Source organism: Mesocricetus auratus, unplaced genomic scaffold (assembly GCF_017639785.1).
Source record: "Mesocricetus auratus isolate SY011 unplaced genomic scaffold, BCM_Maur_2.0 Super-Scaffold_100008, whole genome shotgun sequence".
Lineage (NCBI taxonomy): Eukaryota > Metazoa > Chordata > Mammalia > Rodentia > Cricetidae > Mesocricetus > Mesocricetus auratus.
The window spans coordinates 54,079,632-54,103,681 of record NW_024429192.1 but is presented as its reverse complement, the minus strand read 5'-3'; the positions used below and the strand labels follow the sequence as shown (position 1 = coordinate 54,103,681).

The window sequence follows — 24,050 nt, the reverse complement described above, 5'->3', positions numbered from 1 at the left end:
AAACCAAAAAGATATTATACATGCCAGTGTTTCACTAAACCTACTATGAACATAGATTAATCTCTACTACTTAATTATAAACTACTCTAGGTCAGAGATTTTGCTTTTGATGTATAAAAGCCCCATGGGTATTCAAATAACTACTAAATTTTGTCATAACAATCCAACACACATAATAACATATTTACAGTTTACAACTGGTAATTTTCAAAAACATCTGAGATTCTTAAGTGAGGTGCACTTGTAAACATGCCTTGTAGATTGAACACATTATGTAAGTATAAATTCATACTACTTAAACTTAACAGAGAAGTACTTTTTCAAAATATGAAGGAATTAAATTCAAATTATCTCACTCAAACCAGTGAAATGGCTCAGCAGGTAAATATGCTTGCTGCCAAGCTTGACAGCCTGAGTGCAATGGCCAAGACCTGAATGGAGGAACAAAATAAGCAGCTCCATGTTGCATGATGCCTTCCACATGCTCAAATAAATGTGATTATTTATTAGTTTAAAAATTAGAGGCACTTACTTTAAAATGTATCTATATCTCATACTTTCTCTCATATCACATCATCACATATTAGATAAGTAATTTAAATACAGTCACATTTGTAACAAAAAATTCATTAATAAACCCCTAAATGTTTCTACTATTATTAGTTGTTTCTTGTTTTCCAATTTTAGATGATTTTATCATCTGTCTTATATATTTAATCTCTGTCCTGAGACCTATTAGCAGCTTGTGTGTCTTCAATATTCTTGTTTCAATATATAATACACCTTGGATACATTATTTTTCCTTCACCCTCACCTTGAAAAATCATCCCCAATTAATACCAATGTCTTATACAACCTCATGGTCATACATCTCTAGACTCCTTCAAAAACTGAAATTTAACATTTGACCTATTCATGTCCAGTTTCTTTTCTAGATATCAAGCTCACTCTGTCCCTCTTCTTACCACAGCACCTTCCAATTAAACTCTACTTGTCTAAAACTTCTGTTTTATTCCTGGCTGGCAATACTAATTACTCCCTCTTTAGACTATTTAACATCAGCATTCTGCAACTTAATTGTTGTGGGATATTTGTACACCATGTAAAGATGTATCATCATGATTGATTTAATAAAAAGCTGAACAGCCAATAGTTAGGCAGGAGAGGTTAAGCAGGGCTTCTGGGTGGAGAGAGGAACTGAAGGGATGAATCTAGGCACAAGGAGATATCAATGAGACACTGAGGAGTTGGATGTACAGAATGGAAGAGAGGTATGAAGTCACATGGCAGAATGTAGGTTAATAGTAACATGTTAATTTAAGTTATAGGAGCTAATTGATCACAAACCCAAGTTAAAGACCAAGCTTTCATCGTTAATAATAATTCTCTATGTCACTATCAGAGGGTTAGTAGTCCAAAGAAAGTCTGACAAGAAAGCTTGCTATACTTAATAGTCTATTACTTAATCCTGTATCATGCTTGAAAGAAATACACCTATTGGATCCATTTTAGGTATCTAAATATCTATCAGCAAATACCTCCAGTTCAAAGATCATTCTCATTGTTGGACAATAAAATAGAAAGTAATTATTATAAAATATGTTTCAGCCATGTAGTAACATAAAAAAATACTTTCAAATGAAAATGTTGTTAAACATCACAGAAGCAGATAACATAGATGAGGAGAACAAGCTCAGGACCCAGATCTACCACTAAGTAACTTGAACATATATCTTAACATCTTCATTTTTGTCTGTCAACACCTTAGATGAAATATCTCTTTTAATTTTCATTGAATTTTATTGCCAAATGTCATGGGTGGTTTTATTATGAGGAAATTGAGGCCTAGAAAGGTTGACTAATTGTCCAAGGTCACTAAACTGCAGAAACACAAAGCAGTTTGACTGATAACTTCAAGGCTATGTAGCTTTTCAGTTCTCTAATTCTATCTTAAGATGAAAGAGTGACCTGATTTGCCCCATATGAATTTAAGATTGGGATAGAAAGAACTTTCAAAGGCATTATATTATCATAACTTCAACTTGAAGTAGGGTCTCATTCACTAAATTGAAGAAATGACAAAATGAAAATCAAACATTTCACTAATGAGAATAAATGAGATCAAGAAATCCCTGTATCTTATACTTCAATTTTAAACAAATAGTAAGTCTGCATCACAGAAGCTTATACTGTATGTCTGATCTTTAATAGAGAATGTACACAAAAAGGCCAGACAAACAAAACACCCTCTTCCTTAAAAAAAAATTCTCTTTCTTCTCAGGGCCATTCTAGAATAAAATCAATCAGACTTGATTAGGAAGAAAATATGATCCACATTATCCATAACAGCTTTTACAGCACTGATACTCAAAAAAGCTTGGAACATTAAAACAACTGACTCTCTCTCTCCTAGCAGTTTTAAATTGCCAATAGCTCCTCAGCTAGGGATGATGCTTCCTATCTTCCTCCCCATATCCACGTGTGAGGGAAAAAATAGAAACCACAAAGTTGAGTTATGTTTTAGATATTGTTCTTTTGCTGTGAAGAGACACCATGACCAAGGCAACTCCTATTTTTAAAAAGCAGCGACTGAAACAGTGACTGAGAGCTGTACACCCTTACCCACAGGCAGAAGACAGACAGAGAGAGAGAGAGAGAGAGAGAGAGAGAGAGAGAGAGAGAGAGAGAGAGAGAGAGACTGGGACAGATGTGGACTTTTGAAACCTCAAAGTTCATCCCCAGTGGCATACCCCTCCAACAATCTTTCCCAAACAGTTCCACCAACTGGGAACCAAGCCATTCTAACTCAAACATCCACAGATGGGGAAGGAAGTTGGGGGCACATCTGAGGGGAGGGGGTCAATATAGTCAAAACTCATTGAACAAAGTTTTCAAGGAATAAAAATTTTAAAACATTTTTAAAACTTTGAAGCATTAGTTTATCAATCCCTATGGAATGTATGAAGACGATTCATTTTTCAAATATGGACAGGAAAAACTATGAACATTTGGTTATAGTAAAAGTATAACTTATTAGCCCAGGATACAATAAAAATGGGCATAAGATCTCTGAAACTTATGGTTAGCGTTGAGAGAACAAGAAAAAAAGGAGAAAGTTGGCAGAGATTGCTAAAAGAAATGTGTGTGCACGTGTGTGTGTGTGTGTGTGCTTGTGTTTGTATGTGTGTATAATGACCCTATTAAGCTCAGTTAAGATTATCACACCTTAAATTGTTCCTTAAATAAGCTTCTGATGGGGGATGTCCTTCTGTGTATATGTTTGTTTTATTGGTTAATGAATAAAACACTGATTGGCTGATGGGCCAGGCAGGAAGTGACATACCTGGGCAGAATCAGAATATAAGCAGGGACAAACAGGAAATCTCTCTCTTCTCTTCTCTGCTGAAATGCTGAACGGTCAAGATGTAGGACTTCAGAGGAGTAAGAGGTCCCTGGACCTTTCTCCGGTAAGAAAGGAAATGCTTACATTATTAGAAATGGGATATTATTTAAGACAGAGCTAGCCTATAAGAACCCATAGCCAGCAGCCAACAGCTTTATACTAATAAAATGCCCATGTGTTTGATTGAGGCAGAGAAGGGCAGTAGGTCCTAGGCGGATCAAGAAAACTGAAAATTTTTTTTCTCTCTACTGAAACAAAATCTGTGAGTGGAGTATTTTTCAGACAGGAGAGCACTAATCCCAATAGTGGTATTTCAAGATCCCGTGGGTAGTAGCAGCACAGAGCTATAGAAAAAGAAACCCCAAGAAAGGAGTGGACTTAATAACAACATGATGTTATGCATGGATCTTCTTGCCTGCTCTACTCACGCAACTAAGATCTGCCTGAAAAGTCTCAGATACTCTATTAAAGCCAGTTATTTATATGATTGTAAACTTTCAGATAAATGAGCAGAAATGGATTCAAAACTACAAGTCATAACTGAAACAAGTCACACTACTGGCAAATTTGACCTCATAGAAAGCTTAAATTCTCAAGTTAAATGAAACTTTATCCTTACAGTTATGTGGCTTAAGGCAAATATCTTTAAGCTTCTATTTCCTTATCCGACTCACAAAAATAAAAACAGTTGTTACCACATAGGCTTGTGACTGACAATCAAAAAGAGAATTCTTCTATAATACTTAACCCAGTAAATGACTGGAAGTATTCAGTAAATGTCATTAGCATTGCCTCCCTTTAGTGTGTGTGTGTGTGTGTGTGTGTGTGTGTGTGTGTGTGTGTAAAGAGAGAGAGAGAGAGAGAGAGAGAGAGAGAGAGAGAGAGAGAGAGAGAGAGAGAGAGAGAGACTAGAAAGATGTCTCAACAGTTAAGAGCATTAGCTGCTCTTCCAGAGGATCCAGGTTCAATTCCTAGAACCCACATGGTGGTTCACAGCTGTCTATAACTGTAGTTCCAGGGTATCCAAATCCCGTTACTGGCCTCCTCAGGCACAGAACACACATGATACACAGACATACATGAAGGCATCCTTGCACCTAAAGTAAATAAATCTAAAAGAATTGGCTTCACCTAGTCCATGAAACTTTTCCTCCCTGTTTAGCATTTCTTAATTTGCCATTATCAGCTCTCAACAGGCTAATGATCTAGTCTAGTTAGCAAGGTGTATGTATATATTTATGTTTGTGGGAAGGTTTGTAACCTTCATACACATTCCAACAATTATTTTGATCATTTATCTCTATAACAGGTAAAATAAGTGAATTTTTATTAGATAATATACATTTACATTAAAATAAGTTTTGTAAGAAATAAAGTTCTATTTTTTGTAATCTTGTCATGAGAGATGAAAGAATAGATATGAATTGTCAAGCTAACTAAGTTCCATATAAATGGCAGAAAGGCATCAGTTAGAATTGCTCATTACTGACAAAAATAGATTATTTTCTACTTTATTTAATTGTCTCTCCAAAGACCAGATAAAGCATATGAACCTACAGTTCTTAGGGCTCTGCTTCATATAAATTCTCAAACATGGAAAAGCTAGTGAAAAAATAAATATTCATTTTTATTGTTATATATATATATGTTTATAGATAATATATACATATATATGTGTATATACATATATCTATACATACATATATATATATAAACAATTTAGGATCAAGAACAGAGCAGATCACATTTGCTGAGATAGAACAGAACTGTAATCAAAAGACTAAAGGCATATGGAATTTTTCTTGTTTTTCCCACCATTCTAAAAATCTGAAGCTATTTCAAAATGTAACTTATTTAACTCAGTGTATCCCCCATTATAAAAAGTAAAATGTCTTTTAAAAAAGGAGAAAGCAATAGATAAAATAAAAGTAACAAAATGTAAGAATTAAAGAAAATAATAGATATATGTAGTTTATTTAAATACTATTCCTTCCACTTTTATGCATATCAAAATATCCCAGATCATTTTCTTCTCTTTATGTGTATGTGGTATGTGCATGTGTTCATGTGTGTGCGCATATGTGTGTGGAGACCAGAGGTGGATGTTGGGCGGCTTCCTCAACCCCTTCTCTACCTTACTTTCTGAGACTGAACCTGGAGCTTGCTGACTAACAACTGCCTGGCCAGTTAGCTTCAGGAATCCTCTTGTCCCCACTCTAGCTCCCCAGCACAGATGCCAGAAGTATGTCAAAGGGTCTCTTGCCAGCCTAGACAGTCAGTGACATCCAAGCTCAGAGACCCTACCTTAAGAATTAAGGTAGACAGCAATAGTGGAAGACAGCAATGTCTACTACTAGCCTGTATATGTATGGACACATGCACATGGGTACACACACACACACACACACACACACACACACACATATATATATATATATATATATATATATATATATATATATGCCATTGTCTAGATTAAGAAGAACTTTAGGTTTAACAAGAAAACAAAACACCCAAACTCACAGGATAATATACTTAGTAAACTATTATATGCCCAAAGTGCTTCCTATTATATAGCATGTCATGTATTAACTCTTCTCCCAAAACAGAGTCTCTCTCATATCTCCTTACCAGTTCTTGAGCACCCACTTTGTCATTGTGCCCAGAATTACAAAGAACCACTCTAAATAATCAAAAATGAAAATTTGCATAGAGAGTTCAAAATCCTATAAATTTCCCTAAAATTCAGATTTCCATTTCCTGGTTCCTCACCCAAAGCACTTAGCTATCTAACTGGTTTTGTCTATAGTTTCTTAGGTTTAGACAAATAATGGGACTCTTTCACCAAATAGAGAACCAGAATTGTCAAATCCTAGACCAACATTATACCATTTGTTAAGGAGACAAAAAAGATACCTATTCAGGTTTTCTTTCAAAATCAAATAATAATCACCTTTGCAAAGTACAATGGTTAATCCTGACTGTCAGCTAGATCAGATCTGAAGTTAACTAAGGGACATGCCTCTGAGAAGGTCTGTGAGAGCAGTTCTGAGAAGGGGTAACTGAAAGGAGACTATCTCCCCCACCCTTAAAGTAGGCAGTGCCTTCCCATGGTCACTCGGATATTAAGAGGTCTGAGGAAAAAGCAGCATTGCTTGCTTCTACCTTTGCTTCTTGCTGATGAGGGCATCTATCCCTTTGCAGTTCTGTTGCCATTATTCCCCTATCACCAGAAACTGGCTTCCTTAGCCTTCCAAGACTAGAGCTCTCCCAGAATCCTCCAGGCTTTTAATTCCAGATTGCGACTGAGACATTCAGCCATGTAGATTGTGCAACTACTGGGTTCTCAGCCTCTCCAGCACACTGACAGCCATTATTAGACTACCAAGTTCATGTATACATATAAGCCAATTTAATAAATCCCTCTGTCATATATACTCAGTCTGTTGGTTCTGTTCCTGTAGAGAACCCTGACTAATACATTAATAAAAGTTTCTAATTTTTTGTAAAAGTTAAAACAGAAACCAGAAAAGGAAAATTTATACTGGTCTAACTTTTTATTCTCCTGTACAATCTAAAAAACTCTACTCTGGATAAGAACACATGATATCTATCTATGAAGCAGAAATTTTACCAAGATGTGTTAAATTAAAAAATATAAAAGTAACATTGCTTACTTGCCTGCCTTTGCTTATTGCGGAGGAGTGCATCTATCCCATTTAAATTTTAAAAGAGAAAAATTCTTAACTCTATAATCTCAAAAGAATTTTGAAAAGTATGAAGCAGCTTTTTAAAGACTATAGACATTACATATAAATATTCCAGAATGAAATTGCTGAATATAAAGATGGTATTAAAAACATGTCTTTGTTGAGCAATTTGTTAAAGGTAAAGAGATAAGCAAAAGCATTTGTTGGATACAAATTAGCATTCAAGGGCTAAAGATGTGGGTGAATTTCTAGCATGTATGAGACCTTGAGTTCAATCTCCAGCACAAGAAAGGAAAAAATAAATCTAAGACTGACATTAACAAAGGGATCTTGATATAGGTTTGGGAAAGATTTGTTATATTGGATTAAACATCATGAGTTATTTATTAAAATGTCTCCATCTTTAATTCATTGTAGTAGTCATTTTTCTCATTGCTGTGATAAAATACTGCATAGGAAGCAGAAAGAAATGAATACTGGTACTCTAGTCACTTTTTCTTTTTCTCTTTTAATTTAGTCTAGGATGCCAGCCCATGGCACAGTTCCACCCACACTCATGGTGGTCTTCCCTCCTCAGTTAGACTTCTCTGGAAGCACCCTCACAGACAGCCCTGAGTTGTGCAAACTATATGATCTCAAGTCCAGTCAATAAATATTAATCATCACTCTCAAGAACATAAAATGGTAAAATAATTAATACATAACCATTTTATATTTATGTCTTCGAGCTTGATTTCTATAGTTCTAAAAGGCAAGAAGTGCACAAAAATGCATTAGTGGGATAAGATTCAATACAGGTATATACTGTATAATATCTTTTTAATCTGACTATATTTATTTCCTCATTCAAACTTTGTAGTAAAGATTCAAAATCCTTTCTTCCAGATTTTTCAAAGGTACAGTGTATTTATTATCAGTTGTTGTATAGGCAGGCACTTCCTTCAAATTGAAACATTCTCTCCTTGAGGGAGAAGGGAGGTCATTGAACTTTGGAAGTAAAGAAAATATCACAGATCTGGGAAAGTGGAAACTTGCAAGATCCTCCAAGACCCTTCCCCAGCTTTATGTGAGGAATAAACTGCTGAGAAAGGAGACTGACCAATCCACAGAGAGGAGATTTCTTTTACTTGTAGAGCTGCTTGTAAGTTATGCAAAGAGTTCCAGGGATGTAGCTTTCTCCAAGCATCACCCTTAGTAGGGTGGGCTTTTTGGTCAGACTTTGGTACATTACTTTGGTTTGCTATGATCTCCAGTCTCAGGTGAGTAGACATGAGTGTATAGTGTTTCTCCAGAAAGAGTCTCTCACACAACTCATGTACACATCCTACTATGCAACAGCCCACTAGAGAAACTTCTTCCTATCTATAAGACGGTACACATTGATCAACCTCTCCCACCCCTCGGTTTCTGTTCTCCCCAACCTCTGGTAATCACCATTCTACTCTCAACTTCTACGAGATCGACTGTTTTATGTTCTTACAATTGAGATCACACAGTACTTTCCTTTCTGTGCTCGACCTTTTAGTTAAAGTAGTAGTTTCCAATTTCATCCCAGGTGCTAAAAATTACAAGATTTCATTCTTCTGTAGCTTGGTAGTATTAAATTAGACGTATATACCACATTTGCTTTATTCATTGCTTCATAGATATTTAGGTTGTCTCCATGTGAATATGGCTATAGTGAAAAATGCTACAGTGAACACTAGAATGTGAAAGTCTCTTCACTATATTTATAACATGAAAAAAAACAGCTGAAAGTCTGTATAATACACAATGGCTGGACAAATATAATAGAATCTGACTCAATTCTATAATGATCAGCTTAGGAAACCAAAGCACAATACCTGCAGCAACTAATCCAAGAACTCAAACCACAGCCTCCTCTGCAATCAATATTTTAAGTAATAAAATATTGGTCAGTGACTACCAGATTCCCTAATCTTTGCAGCTCCCTCCCCCACTGTATTTACAATGCAATACTTATGGAAGTCAGATGTGTCCTAAACAAATCATGTGAGATGCCTCACTTAGTTTGCAAATAACTTCCCAAGCCAGTGTATCTGAAACCTGCTTTTTTTTCTTTTACTACAAAGCTCTTCAACAGCATTCCTGTTTTTTCATTCTTTGATATTTATTTGAAGCTGATGGTTGTTGAGTCCCTCAATGTAGCAATCTCTAAATATGGCAATCTTTTTTTATCTGAATGGTGGTCTTTCAAATTTAAAAAAACTATTTTTAAAAGCACTAAAATGTCCCTAAAAATCAATAACTGCTGCCTATATTTAAGTGTTTGAAATATGAATAATTTCTGTTTTTCTCTATACCCTGCTATATTTTCTATATTGAGTATGTCTATATAACAAAAATAAAATAAAATAAATATTTGGTGAACTACTACTCAGCAATAAAAAAGAACAAATTACTAACACAATGACCAGCACAAATACATTTTAAAAGCATGTTGCATGAAAGATACATGCATATTCCATATATTGTCTGATTCTACTTATATAAATTCAATAATAAGCAAAGTTAAGCTATGGTGAAAAGTCAATTCTGTTGTTTCTGGAAAGGGGTAGATGTGGAAAACTGAATTAAAAAAGGTGGGAAATTGAAAGAATATTTAAGAAATCCTCTATTTCATGCTGCCTGGTGACTATACAGATATAAAGAACTGTCAAATACATTGAACTGAGTATTAAAATCTGTTAATGTATCCTGTATAAAGTATATCTCAGACACTTTCCTCTTGCTGTCCCTTATGCTATCTTTAAGTGACAACTCACAATTATTTAGTTCTTAGCATCCATTCTCTTTATATTTACCTTTTGCTCCAAGCTTTTTAAATCTATAGCTTTTCTTGGAATAAAATAAACATCAGTGTGAAACAAATGTTAAAACAAAATAACATTATGGCAAATGTATAATCCTGTTTTTTATAATGACAGAAATTATTGCGTTAGTTATCAGAAATCAAAAGACATTAAAAATAATTCCTTGATGAGTCAATGAGCAGGTGAAGTTTAAAGTTTTCAATCCTTACAAAAGGAAGTTAGTACGTGAAATGGAACTATCTCAAAGAGTTATTTTGTGTGTTAATGATCTCAATAAAAATATTAGACTCATTCAGGGAAATGAAATAATGGCGAAATAAAAGTTTTAGATATTTTCAGGTTCTCTCATTTGAGAATAAAAGTCCTTTAGACAAGAGGATAAACGTGCATGAAAACTAAGGTGATCAAAGGACAAAGAGAAAGAGATCAGATTATTATAAAGTATTAGAGCAGAAGCACAAGGAGGAGGAGAAAAGAGCATCAGTGATAACATGATCCAATGTAAAAGAGGAAATTGCATAAAATTATAAATATTCACATATAGCATAAGGTGTTAATTACAAAAATATATAAATGGTTTACACAGGGGTGCTTGTCTCTCAAATCCATTCTTTAAAAAATAAAAAATGTCCCTGCTGGGCATGGTGGTGCATGCCTTTATTCCTAACACTTGGGAGGCATAGGCAAGCAGATCTCTAAGTCTAATTCCAGAAGAGCCAGGGCTACACACAGAAACCCTGTCTTAAAAAGAAAAAGAAAGAAGGAAAAGATGTTCCAATTAAAGTACCTAGTAAATCTAGTAAACACCTAGTAAAAGGTTCTTATCTCTTTCATATACAAATCCAACTCAAATGGATATAAGGAAAAAAAAGCTTTTAATGTAAAAGCCTGAAACTTTGAAATACTAGAGGAAAACATGAAGGAAACACTTTAAGGTATAGCAATGGCAAGCAACTCACTGAATAAGACTCCATTAGCTCAGGAAATAATAGCCTGAATCAACAAATAGGATTCTATCAACTTTGAAAGGTCTTACACAGCAAAGGAAACAAAGACAACCTCCAAAACAGAGAGAAAAATCTTTGCCAGCTATTCTTTTGACAGAAGATTAATAGCCAGAATGCATAAAGAACTCAAAAAATGCCAAAGGAACAGGCACGGCTGGGATGTTGATGCATAGCAGAGTGCTTACCTAGCATTATGAAGTCGAGAGTTTAACACAAGTACCACAAAAAAAAAAAATCCAATCAACAAATGGGCTATTGAACCAATCAGACTCTTGTCAAAAAACTAAAAATGACCAAAACTATTCACTATTTTTAGTTATTAGGAAAAATGCAAATCAAAACCACACTGAGATTTCAGCTCACCCCAGTCAGAATAGCTATTAATAAGGACATGAGAAATTACACACACATGCATACACACACACAGACACACACACACACGATGAAGTCCATTACCTTGTACATTAACCTTTTCAAATCAACTAAAAAGAAATAACACAAATAAAATTTTTTAAATGTTGGCAAAGATATAGGGGGGAATGGGCCCTTATATGCTGTTTGTGGTATTGTAAATTAGTTTAGTTACCATGGAAGCTCTTCAAAAAACTAAAAATGGAACTGCCATACAATACAGCCATTCCTTCATATATACCCAAAGGAATTTTTTAAAATAGCATGCAGTGTAGGTGTCTGTTCATCTATTGTTTATTGGGGCATTACAAACAGCAGTCAAATTATGGGATGAGCCTAGATGTCTGTCAATAAGTAAATGATTAAAGAAATTTGTGGTATAGACAAACAGTAAAATATTGTGAACCAAAGAAGGATGAAATTACATTGGTTGCAGGAAGATGAATGTAACCAGAGATCACATTAAACAAAATCATTGTCATGTTTTCTCTCATGTGGAGTAAAAAAGAGATGTAATTAAAGTAGAAGGGGACTATTAAGGAAGACAAAGTATTGAGGTAAGGAGGGGAAAGGGTCATAAAGTGTTAATTAAAACTACTGGGTTTTCTCAAACCAGCGGGTTGCGACCCTTTCGGCAAATCTCTAGCTTCAAAAAATATTTACATTATAATTCATAACAGTAGCAAAATGACAGCTATGAAGCAGCAATGAAATAATTTTATGGTTGGGGGGTCACCATGCATGAAGAACTGTAGTAAAGGGTGGCAACATTAGGGAAGTTAAGAACCACTGTTATATGCAAATATGAAATAGTCACAGTGAGACCTATTATTACACTGTAAAACCAATATGTACTAATAATATAAAAAAGAGATTGTTAGATAATACTTAGGTTAAAAGGTACACACACACACACACACACATACACTAGGTTAAAAGGTACACAGAGAGAGAGAGAGAGAGAGAGAGAGAGAGAGAGAGAGAGAGAGAAAGAGAAAGAGAAAGAGAGAGAGACAGAGAGAATAATTAAGGGAAACCCAGTTGAGGAGTATGAAGTAGGTAAAGAGGAACAGCCAGAATACCTGGAGAAAATACATTGTCATAAGAAAATTTATTTCTAAAGTATTTGGTATAGAGTGATATATAAATCTATGATGCTTACATAATATATGATGTCACCCTCACACTGACTCACAAATGCACTCTCTACCAGGGATCCCACAGCCACCACAATTGTCTAGTACCCAGAGAGGGCAAAATCAACCAAAGAATGGAATACCACCCAATAAAGATGGAATCAGATATCTACACAAAACGTTTCTTCAAAGGCCATGATTCCAGATGGCTTAGATCTCAATGCAAAAACACAAACATGAACAAACAAGACAATATGCCCCCTCTAGAAGTAGCAACCCCTTTGCAATAGGCCCTGGGAAAAACAATTTTGCTGAAGCACAAGACAAGGACTTCAAATAGCAATTTTTTAGTATGTTCAAGGACCTTAAAGAGGATGTAAATAAATTTCTTAGTAAAGACTGTGAAAATACAAACAGTTTAATGGAGTAATAAAAACAACTCAAGACATGAAAGTAGAATTTAACAAAGATATAAAGAAAACCCAAGTTGAAATAAAATTGAAAATGAAAAACTCAGAATATCATAGAAAAACCCCAGAAGTCTGTACACGTTCAACCCTCATCAGAGAAGCTTCTTTCTCTACATGGGAATCAACACAGACACTCACAACTGTGTGTAAAGAGAGCTCAGTCTTAAATGTGATATGGTTATCTTAACCCTCCCCTCAAGGCTCAAGGAATCTATGCAGTAGAGGCTACAGGAAGATTGTAAGGCCTAGAGGTGGTAGATGACTCCAAGCAAACAGATAGAACCAATACTGTATTCAGAGACTGTGAAAGCATGCACAAAGCCTGGACAGGTTTAAACCAAACAAAAATCCCAGCACTGAGAAGGGGAAGTGGAAAAAGTCCCACCCCTAACCAAGAAGCTGTTTGTAATTGGTACCTACCTGCTGGGAAGGGAAAATCAGTTTTCTCCAAAGGAGTGTCACAAGATGTATCAACCATACTCCAGGGCAGGCTCTATGCCTAGTAGTAGTTGGCCAAAACAAAATGGATGCCAGGTTTATTCATTTGTTTGTTTTTTGGGGGAGTGGTTCATTTTGTTTTGTCATCTTTTTGTCTGGTTTTAATTTTCATTTTTGCTTTTGGTTTGTTTGCTTTTTTTTCTTTTGGAGAGAGAGAACCAAGTTGAGTGGATGGGGAGGTAGAGAGGATCTGAGAGGAGTTGGGGTAAGGGAAAGAATATGATGAAGATATATTGTATGCAAAAATTCCATTAAAACAATTGTAAGCCAATAAGTAAATGATGGCACCAAATTAAACTACTAGGTTATCTATTACTCCAAATATTGTAGGAATTTTAGTTAAGATTGAAAAAACAGAAATTCAAATATATTACCCCGGGATAGTAGAAGAACAAAATAAAGAACCTTTGACTAATGTATTTGATTAACACAATGAATATATTATTTATAAATAGAACTCAGTAAGTCCAAGCATATTCTTCATCTGTGTTCTGGTCACCCTCTTAACTCCACACAGATCAATTCAAATGTTAGCTGAGTCTTGGTTATAACTTGGAAGAAATCTAAGCAGACTTTAACCAATTTGTTATCCTATGGACCTATAACTTTAAGAGCTAGATTGTTTTTAAGTGTCCTTGTCACAGTTTATATTGTTATATTCCTAACATCTTGTTAGGAACTGATATACATCTTCATTATAAACAAAACTAATATTTTTAATGATGGTTCTGGAAACATATCTAATATCTTAGAAAGTGAGAATTGTTAGAGAAAAATCACCGTTTTTGTGTGTGTTTTGCTGTTGTGCCAGGGACATTAGAAATCTGACACGTTCTGCAAAGGCAATGAAATTAGTTTACTGTCAAGAAAATTGATTGCATTGCTTAATGTTCAATCTAATTTGTTTATGTGAATTGACTAAAAACCTGACCATAAATCTGAAAGCCAAAAACATTCGAGAACCTTGAGTAGTACAGTAATTTGTGAAGTCATATTGAGTCTGGGGGGAAATGTTTACAATGGGTAAACATCTGAGTAGATGGGAAATGTAAAATCAGTGTGAGAGTCTAGGGAGAATTGAGCAAAACGATGTGAACAGACAATCTGAAACTTTCTTTAAACACTATTACCATCTCCTGCTTTCAAGCATGCTCAGTAAAGCCTGTCCCACAGTAGCATCACAAACCACTAGAACTGCCCAGACTGACTTAAAAATATTTTCCAACCCCATAAAGAATATCACTGTATTCACAAGGCAATTTCAAAACTCAACTACTTTTCATCTTGTAGCTCACTAAATTATCAATATCAACCGACAATCTAGTATCTTCAAAAGAACTGAAATCATACTCTCCCTTCTAATACAGAAGCCCAGAAGAGTATTGTAGGTAATCTTGGCTGGTAAATCAACTCCCTTAAAAACATTTCCACATTTAGTTGACTTGCTGAGAATAATATATACCCTAATCACTTTAAAGCTGTATTTAGAAATAAAACCTCCTTTTGAACAGTGAAATGTCACAGTATCTTCCTGCTATGTCCCTTCTGTGATCATTTATTTGTCATTTAATCAGTTCTCTCCCAAATTATCACAGTGGGACTACAGCACACTTTTTAAAGTTTTATATTTTATTGTTTACAACTACCTTCCATAAATCGTTTAAATGTAATAATGTCTATCTTTGGTCTTCTAAAAGTTAAACACTCAGCATTATCTAGAAACTTGGGAATATAATTACTAAATACTTTTCAAATACTAGTATTTTACACATTTTGGAAAATTGGCCCCTTGGACATCAAAAGTAAACTAAGAAACATTATCCCTTTTTAAAATTAAAAAAGAAAATTAAGAAATTTTGCAAAAATCATTTTGATATATAGGAAGAAAATTTTCAATTCTCTTATTAAAAAACTAAATTTAAATATTTTACTCAGGGACATTATTTCATACATTTATTGGATATAGTTGGTGCTGTTGTAGCTGTTAAACAGCTTTTAATTTGCTTAAATTTGTAATGATGTATTTATTTTTATTCTATGTGCACTGGTGTTTTGCCTGCATTTATGTCTGTGTGAGGGCATCAGATCCGTGGAACTAGAGTTACAGACAGTTATGACCTTCCATGTGGGTGCTGGGAATTGAACCTAGGTTCCCTGGAAGAGAAACCAGTGCTCTTAAACACTAAGCTATCTCCCCAGACCTGATTTACTTGTTTATTCAACTGATTAGGAGCTTCATGGCTCCACCATATAGTTCAGGCTAGGCTGGTCTTGTAGGACTGTGATTATAACAAACATATGCTCATACACCTGGTTGTGGCTATTAAATGATTATGCAAATGCTTTTCCAGAATTATAACTAGCAAGTCAATATAATCACTATAGTACTGAAAGTAAACAAATTTAATCCTATGATTCTTTTTTGCAAGCACATCTTCAAGTGAAGCCAGGAGGATGTCTGGAAAAATATAGTATAATGCATCATACCCCTTTTCTATTTCTTACATCCAAACTGTCCCATATACCCCTCCCTGCTTATTTTCCAAATTCATGCTGTCATTTTTCATTAATTTTGTATGTATTCATATCCATATATATATTTGGATATATATTCTTAAGTATATAGGTACCACCTTCTCATTCTGCATTGCATGTTTTCAAGGTTATCCCTTCTCTACTATTATATTTAGTGACAGAGCTTAAAGTCACTGTCAGATACTTTACTCATAGTAAGTGCTCCTATGCTTTATTTCACCAGTTTCCCAATTTCTAACTAACAAAAATAAGTCTGTACTTTTCAGGGAATCTTTTACAGTTATTTCCATACATAAAGATTACAGAAATTCGGAACTATGGTTATGTCTTTGTGTCAGTCTCAGTTATATAACTACACAAGTAAAAACATACAAAACTGGGAGATGAAGAGACATTGGAAATCTTGAGGAAGTGATAGTAGGAAGGCACATATGTAGGTATTAGTCTTCCATTCTTTAGAGTTCTCAAAGTCCTAATCCCTACAGTCCATGTTTGTATTTCTGATTTTATGTCTATTTTCTTACTTAGAAAAATCTGCTATATTGTCTAGTATGAGGATCATGACCATGGATCAGAAACTACACTAGTAATCTATGGACACTAGTATATATGGATTCTAACATTATCATTTATAAAAAATGATCATAAATAAATGGGACTGATCTGGACCCCCCCCAAATGTGAGTGTCAGTGAGAAGGCCTGGGTAACCTATGGGGCCCTGAGCTGTGGATCAGTGTCTATCCCTGGTATACAAACTGTCTTCATGTGCCTATAGCACAAAGAGAGATGCTCTCTCAGCCTGGACTCTTAGGGGAGTGCCTTGACCCTACCAAGAGTAAAATGACAGACTCTAGATATCCCCTATGTGGAAGGATTTGGCAATAGGGTGGGAGGGAGGGGGGGGAAGGGGAGTGCGGGAAGAGGGAAGGGAGAGGGAACTGGGATTGACATGTAAAACAAGCTATTTAAAATTAAAATAAAAAAAGTGATGATAAAAAATGTTTGTAAATAGTGAGTTAGCTAATTTAAGAGCAATTATGACATTCAATTTTGTTATTTCTAAACTAGATCGGGCACATGTCATGTGTTTGTGACTATCAGTAATGATTTGAACCATTTGGAAACAAAATTGTTCTGAATATTCTATATAATAAAACCTGAAATAAATTTAATATATAATCTCCCACTGCTTTTTAAATATATATACCACATTCATAATGTAGAATCTCTCTTTCAATGCTTTTCATTTTTTCTTTAGTAAAATTTGTTTTATAAAAATCTCTTTCCAAGAAACTGTTCAAAATAAGAGCTGCTTTTTTCTGAGTATACTGCTAATATTTTCTTTGCTCCTATTCATTCATTCACTTATTCAGTAAATGTTTGACTATATTTTACATGGAAAGTGATGTTGTATGCATCAGAAATCCCTGCCTTCATGGAGTTTATATTGTAAAGGTACAGACAGACAACACACACACACATGCACATGCACACATAGTTTTATAATGTGTGTGTGTGTTTTACATGTAATTTTAATAAGTTATCCTAATATGAGTACAGAGTAAAGGATTTGAGCACTGGTCAGTAAAGCCCTCTTTGATATGGTAACAGACTCAGCACTGAATGGTGTGAAGGAAGCAGATAAGGCAAAGGGAGTAATTATTTAGGAATCGAGGAGGAGTTAGGAAGGAGACAGTTTTAAGAAAAGAATGAATATAAAAGGCCTTGTTGTAGAAAATATGCCTGAGAAACAACAAAAAGGACAATGTATGCAATAGAGTATAAAAGAAATAACAGTTGAAATGGTTTTATAAAGAGGTAGATGATTTGAAGCTTTGGAAGCTATAGTAGAACTTAGGTTGTTTTTCATATTTCCTGAGACAGGGTTTCTCTGGCTGTCCTGGAACTGTAGACCAGGCTGTGTAGACCAGGCTAGCCTTGAACTCAAAGATATGCCTGACTCTGCCTCCAAAGTGCTGAGATTAAAGGCGTGTGCCACCATGCCTACTCTCATTGCCTTTAAGAGAAATAGGAAACCTTTGGAAAGTATGAATAGGAATGATGTATAATTTAAGCTATAAGAGGTTTTCTTCTCCCTGTTATGAGATAAGATTATAGTAAGACCTGAGTGAAATCTGAGTGAACACAGAATGCTATATGATAGCAGCCCACACAGGAAATATTGGAGGCTTTGATCAGGGTATCAGAATAGGAAGTGAAGATATTTGATCATATTTAAGGTATAATTTGAATGAGAAGTTAAGGAAATAGTCTACCTTCTCACAGTCTCCAGATTCCATAGGAATTTATCATATTAGCTTTTCATGAACTAAAAAAGCCAAAAGAATCTGAATTTGAGAACTAAAAAAAAAGTGTGCTGAAATTATTAATTACTTTGGGAAACCTCAGGATTTAAATTCTCTGACCTCTTCTGTTTTATCAATAGAATTTAAAGAGCACTTCCTATGTCTTCCTTATATGGTTATCATGAAAGTCTATAAAATACTGCTCAAACTAATTTTAACTTAATCAACCTGCTAGATTAACAAAAATTTGTTTCACTGTGAAGTGTACACATGGAAACTAATGGCTCATTAAATGGTAAAACCTAGTAAACTACTCTCCAATAAAAATATCAAATTGGGATGTGGATTCATTAACCGTAAGGATAAAAAATGTGTAATATACAATATATATGACTTGATATTAAGTTTGCTTTATAAGCATATCAAGTTACTTGAATAAAAAAGCTAAAAATTGTGCAAATTGATTTGGAATGGTCTATAGAAGACAAATCCACACAGAATTTACAAAATTCTAATCAGAGAACCAATGCTCAGTAACCAAAAACATATTTATCATTTATCAAGCGATTTGTTATGTAGTACATATTTATATGTTCTCAGGTACATTAAAATGTTTAATACCATGTGTATTTTCAGTAAAAATAAAATAGAGCACAGTCTGTACTACCTGAGGACCTGAGTTTGTTTGTCAGAACCTATGTCAGATGGTTCACAGCCTTTTATAACTCCACTTCTAATGGACCCAATGCCTCTGGTCTCTGTAGGTGTACACACACACACACACACACACTGAGATATATATATAAGTTAAAATAAATCTTTGGCCTGGAGAAATGACCAGCAGTTATGAGCACCGATTGCTCTTCCAGAGAATCCAGTTGGATTCCCAGCACCTGATGGCTCTCAACTATCCAGTTCCCAGGAATCCAGTGCCTTCTTCTGGCCTCCATGGACACAAGGCATGCTCGTAGTGTATAGACATATATGCATGCAAAACACCTACACACATAAAATAAAATAAGAATTGTTTTAATAGCCGGGCAGTGGTGGTGCACGCCTTTAATCCCAGCACTTGGGAGGCAGAGGCAGGCGGATCTCTGTGAGTTCGAGACCAGCCTGGTTTACAAGAGCTAGTTCCAGGACAGCCTCCAAAGCCACAGAGAAACCCTGCCTGGAAAAAACAAAAACAAAAAACAAAAAACAAAAAAGAATGGTAGTTTTTACCTTAGCCTAGTTTCAGTTAAGCAACCAATGAGGTGCATGATGTTTCAATCTGTTAAAAAGCACATCAACGCCTAATTCTCAATATTAACTGTGCCTGAGAATCTTTTGTGGGCCTTTCGGTAAAATGATATTTTCTAGGCCTTATCCTGGATATTTTAATTCTCTAACTCTGGAATGAGGCTAAAACTCACCGAGAACCACTAGTCTGTTAATAGTGGACACTCAAAAAACTAAGTGATATATAAGAGCAAAACAACACATTTGCTTTTCAGAACATTCATAGAATAAAGGCAGCAACATTTTAAAAAGTGAAGAGAGGCAGTGGTGAGAACTGAACTCATAGAGGTACTCACTAAAAAAATGTGGTAAAGGCTAACTGACGGTTCTCCAGTTATACATATTAAAGGTGAAGAGATGATCTCTTCTCAAAGAATGAGAAGAAGCATTAGACAGATTACATTATGATGCTTTGGAGCAATACAATATGCCTAGGGAACCAAGAAATAAATATGAGTAGGAAGGTAAATAGGACACCTTTCTGAAGAGAAATGTAAGAAAATGAAGATTAATTTTATCATATAAAGCAGGGTTTTCAAGTTGAGTTTCACAGAACTCATATTCAGAAAAGCTAGTTAGTGTATGTCGCAAGTAGCTGAGTAAGATGGCACTCAAATGCACATACTGTACTTAAAACAGGTTATAATAAACTGATGCACTAGCCTGCTTCTCTGATCTTAAGCATTTTTTCATTTATTATGAAGAGTTTAGCTTTACATTTTTTTATGGGTAACAAATGCTTATACAAAAATACAAAATACAAAATATTGATTGGCTATGTAACTTGCTATAATTCATCAAATAAATTTAACCAATAAAATATCACCTTTATTTGTTTTAATCCATTTTACTGGAATTGAACAAGATTTTTGTTTCTAGAGAACTACTGCTCTATGGAAACTAACAAAGAATTTGTCCCAGGCAAATCATATTGCATTTGGGTAATAACATTATTACAACAAAATGAAGTATAATAAGGTAAAATAAGAAGTGAGGAAATCGGAATGTTTTCAAGATACAAATCAAGAAAATAAGATGAAATGAATAAGTACGAGGGAAGGAAAATGGCATAAAATTCAGAAATACAAAGGAAATAGGATTTGATTGTTCATCAGATAGGAAAGGGAGGGACTTGGTTCAGAAAAACAGAATCTAGATTTCTACTTCAATTTTAGCCATGATGAAAAGGTAATGTACCCAGAAGGTGCTGACTTCTTACTATTCAGAATAAAGTGTTCTATGCTCATTTAATCAGAAAGTCTAAATGAAGTCCTCATTTCAATAAAAGTCCTAATTTTAGATTTCCTCATGCATTTTATATATCCATGATAGACTATGTTACCTATAATATAATTACATAATCACTTCTCGAAATTAACTGTAGTCCTTGTCAGCGATGCTATTGTGTTTTCCTTATTTGGTGTGACTTCAGTACTATCAATACATAGCTAATACAGCTGTCTAAATTTGTTTCAAATTTATTACCCTAAATGATATATTATTTATATTATATATTATAATGGCTATATTTGTTCTATCACAAACAAGAAAATTTTTCAACTTTAACAATATAAATATTTTATCACCCCTCCCAACTTGTGCACTGGCTTCCCTGAATTTTCTTCTGAGATTCTTATATGCTTTCTTTCAGATAAAGAAAAGATAAATATTTATTCCCATACTACAGATGCAGAAACCAAGGTTCCAAGGAGAAAACTATCTTTCCCATGATAGTGTGACTGGCAGATGGCAGGGTTTTAAATGTCTATTTTTTTTAATCTAAGGCATCTGATTCATAGGCCAGTGCTCTTCCTACTATGCCAAGTGCATTTGAAATAATACATTCATAACTCTGCCACGTGTCATGACTATTCGCCTCTTAATAAACTTGTGCGTGACCTGTGCTGCACTTTATTTCCTGTATTTACATATCTAAATTGTCTTTATTTAAATTTTTCTCTACCTATTTCCTTTGTATTTCTGGATTTTATGCCATTTTCCTTCCCCAGTACAGGCTCAACTGTCTAACATCCATTCATCTGGTTCAGAAGTCTACCTGTTCTATTCTAATCTTATCTCTATTAAAATTTTCCTGTATCATTATCACATTCATTCATTGAGGGGATTAGGAATTTTTTTTCAGAATGTGGGAAAGGAAATAGAAAAAAATAAAGGACCAAGATGTAATTCTCCTGCATAACAATTCAAAACGGGGTTCTAGGACTCTTTCACTTGCTTGTTCCATTAATATCTATTACATCATATGAGGGGGAATCGTTATTGTATTCAAATTTCACACAATTGATTCATTCTAAGTAAACTTGGACTTTAAATGAACTAACAACTATAGATTTAATATTTTATAATAATCCTCCTAGGAAGAGCTGAGGTAATAACTAAAAGCTTATTATATATCATTTGTCTACTACAAAATTAAGAATTTGCAAAAATTTTCTTTTTTGAAGTAGAAAATTATTTGGTACTTAATTCCTGCAATTTCCAAAGTTTATTATTTCTCTTAGTATGTATTCAAACACATTTATAAAACTAATTTATTTGTATCATACAAATGACTTAAATCTTTTTTCTTGTATAAATCATCTCAAAATTATACTCAAATGCAACCCAAAATAATCAATGAAAAAATATATCACATTATAAACTGATACTATAATATCTTTATATAGTAACCTTACATCTGTTTTATTAACTCTTATTTTCTTTCCCTGTCCAAAATTCTGCTTGCTTATTAGGAGCTCAAAATCAAAATATAACTGCCTAAAGTGTTTTCTCACTAAACCAGAACACTGGTTATTTTGGAGTCTTTATGAGTGTTGCAAGTTCTCACAAGCATTAAGCTTGTAGAATCTGAACATTCATGAAGGACCTAAAACCCTTTTTTTTATATCTAGAATTTTAAGAAAGTGTCATTGGACACATTAATCTATTACCTACTTAATTCTAGCAACAAGATAAGAGCCTTATTCTTTTTACATCGAACAGAGAAATAGAATTAGCAGTTTCTCTGAATGACAACAAAGGAAACCAAATGACTACCATTTCGCCTTCAGTTTACTATACACAAATATATTTTGTCCACTTATTGGGTCTTAACTTCTTTCAAATACTACTTTTTCTGTGTGTTTTTCTTCTCTTTAAACCACCATTGCTTTTTACAAATGAATGCCCAAATTGATGTCTGATTTTAATTGACCCACTACCAGGCTCTTTGGTGCTGGCATGCCAACCATTTCCAGCCCTGCGTGTGTGTGTGTGTGTGTGTGTGTGTGTGTGTGTGTGTGTGTGTGCGCGCGCGCGTGATGTGTGTGTATACATGTGCGTTCCCTTGTTTCTTCACAGCAGTAAAATAGCAATCTAACAGGCCTTCAAGCCAAGGCAAAACTTACCTTGCAAATCTGGAAATAGTCTGAAGTCAGGCTTTCCTGAATTTCCTCTCTGAGAGCCCCTGCAGTCCCTCCTGGATGTAGAGAGCCGCTTCCAACCCCTCCACTGTTACTGCTGCTGCTGCTACCACTGCCAGGGGAAGAGGCAGTTAAGCCATCCAAAACTTTTCGGAAATTAAACTTCTTCATTTTCAACACTGTTAAAAAAATTAAAAGGAAAGAGAAGGGGTGACAAACATGGAACTCATACGGGGCAAAAGCCTTTATCTTTTCAATAGTCAAGACAGGAGTAGCTAGCCCCCATTTTATGAGCATTGGGTGTAATCTAGTGGAGATTGGGGCTCGGTCTTCATTTTGTCGAATTTTAACTTTAAAAAGCATGTCTTTACAAAATAAAGAGAACGCAACTCCGAGAGCAACAGTATTCCTTCCTCACACATCAGATTTTCAAGGGCTTTATCCCCAGCTGTAGCTATGCTTTATCAGCACTGGGGTAAAAATAAAAGGCAGTGTCATCATCGTCATTAGCATTATATCATCATTATTATACAATCAAACCAGAGCCCGATAGACCAAGACCCTCTGAATGGTTCTGAAAGGGGGCTTTCCTTCTTAAGGGTCAGCTCCGAAAATTTTGTCAGAAAAAGCGATGTTGTGAGGGAGCCAATATTTACTCTGCCACCATGTTCGGGGCTCTCCCCCCATCATTTTCAATGCTCCCTCTTTCTCAATAGGAATTGGGGGATAGGGCAAAAACGGCTTTTTCCATCCCATATTCTCCAAAACCCGGACCCCAAAACATCTGCGGGTGACTCACGGCCACAGCCGACGGGAGAGGTGAGCGGGGGACCGCCTGCCTCCACCTGTCCCCGTCTCCTCTTCTGCCCCTCTCCCGCCCCTAGTCTCCGGTGTCCCCTCCCCACCGACTACCCTTCTGCACAGCAGCAGCTCTCTGGGGATGTGAGGCGGTGGTGACGCCTGCGGCCCGAGTCCCGCCTCAGCCTGCAGGGCGCGCAGAGCTGGCTCCCTGGCTCCCTCCTGCCGAGCAGGGCAC

The 24,050-nt window shown here is 35.2% G+C and overlaps 1 protein-coding gene across 9 annotated transcripts in view; it reads right to left on the bottom strand.

Moving 5' to 3' along the window:
• The window catches only part of Stxbp5l (syntaxin binding protein 5L), a 241,517-nt gene that overhangs the window by 217,129 nt on the left and 338 nt on the right, over nucleotides 1-24,050 (bottom strand). For 8 of the 9 annotated variants that reach the window (XM_021227995.2, XM_013114406.3, XM_013114408.3 and 5 more), the window contains exon 2: nucleotides 23,000-23,193. In XM_021227995.2, coding sequence (XP_021083654.1) covers nucleotides 23,000-23,185 — 186 coding nt within the window. In that variant the 5' untranslated portion in view covers nucleotides 23,186-23,193. Of the gene's footprint in view, nucleotides 1-22,999; nucleotides 23,194-23,813; nucleotides 23,835-24,050 lie in introns of those variants that run through there. The other variant, XM_040750830.1, reaches the window with a different exon arrangement.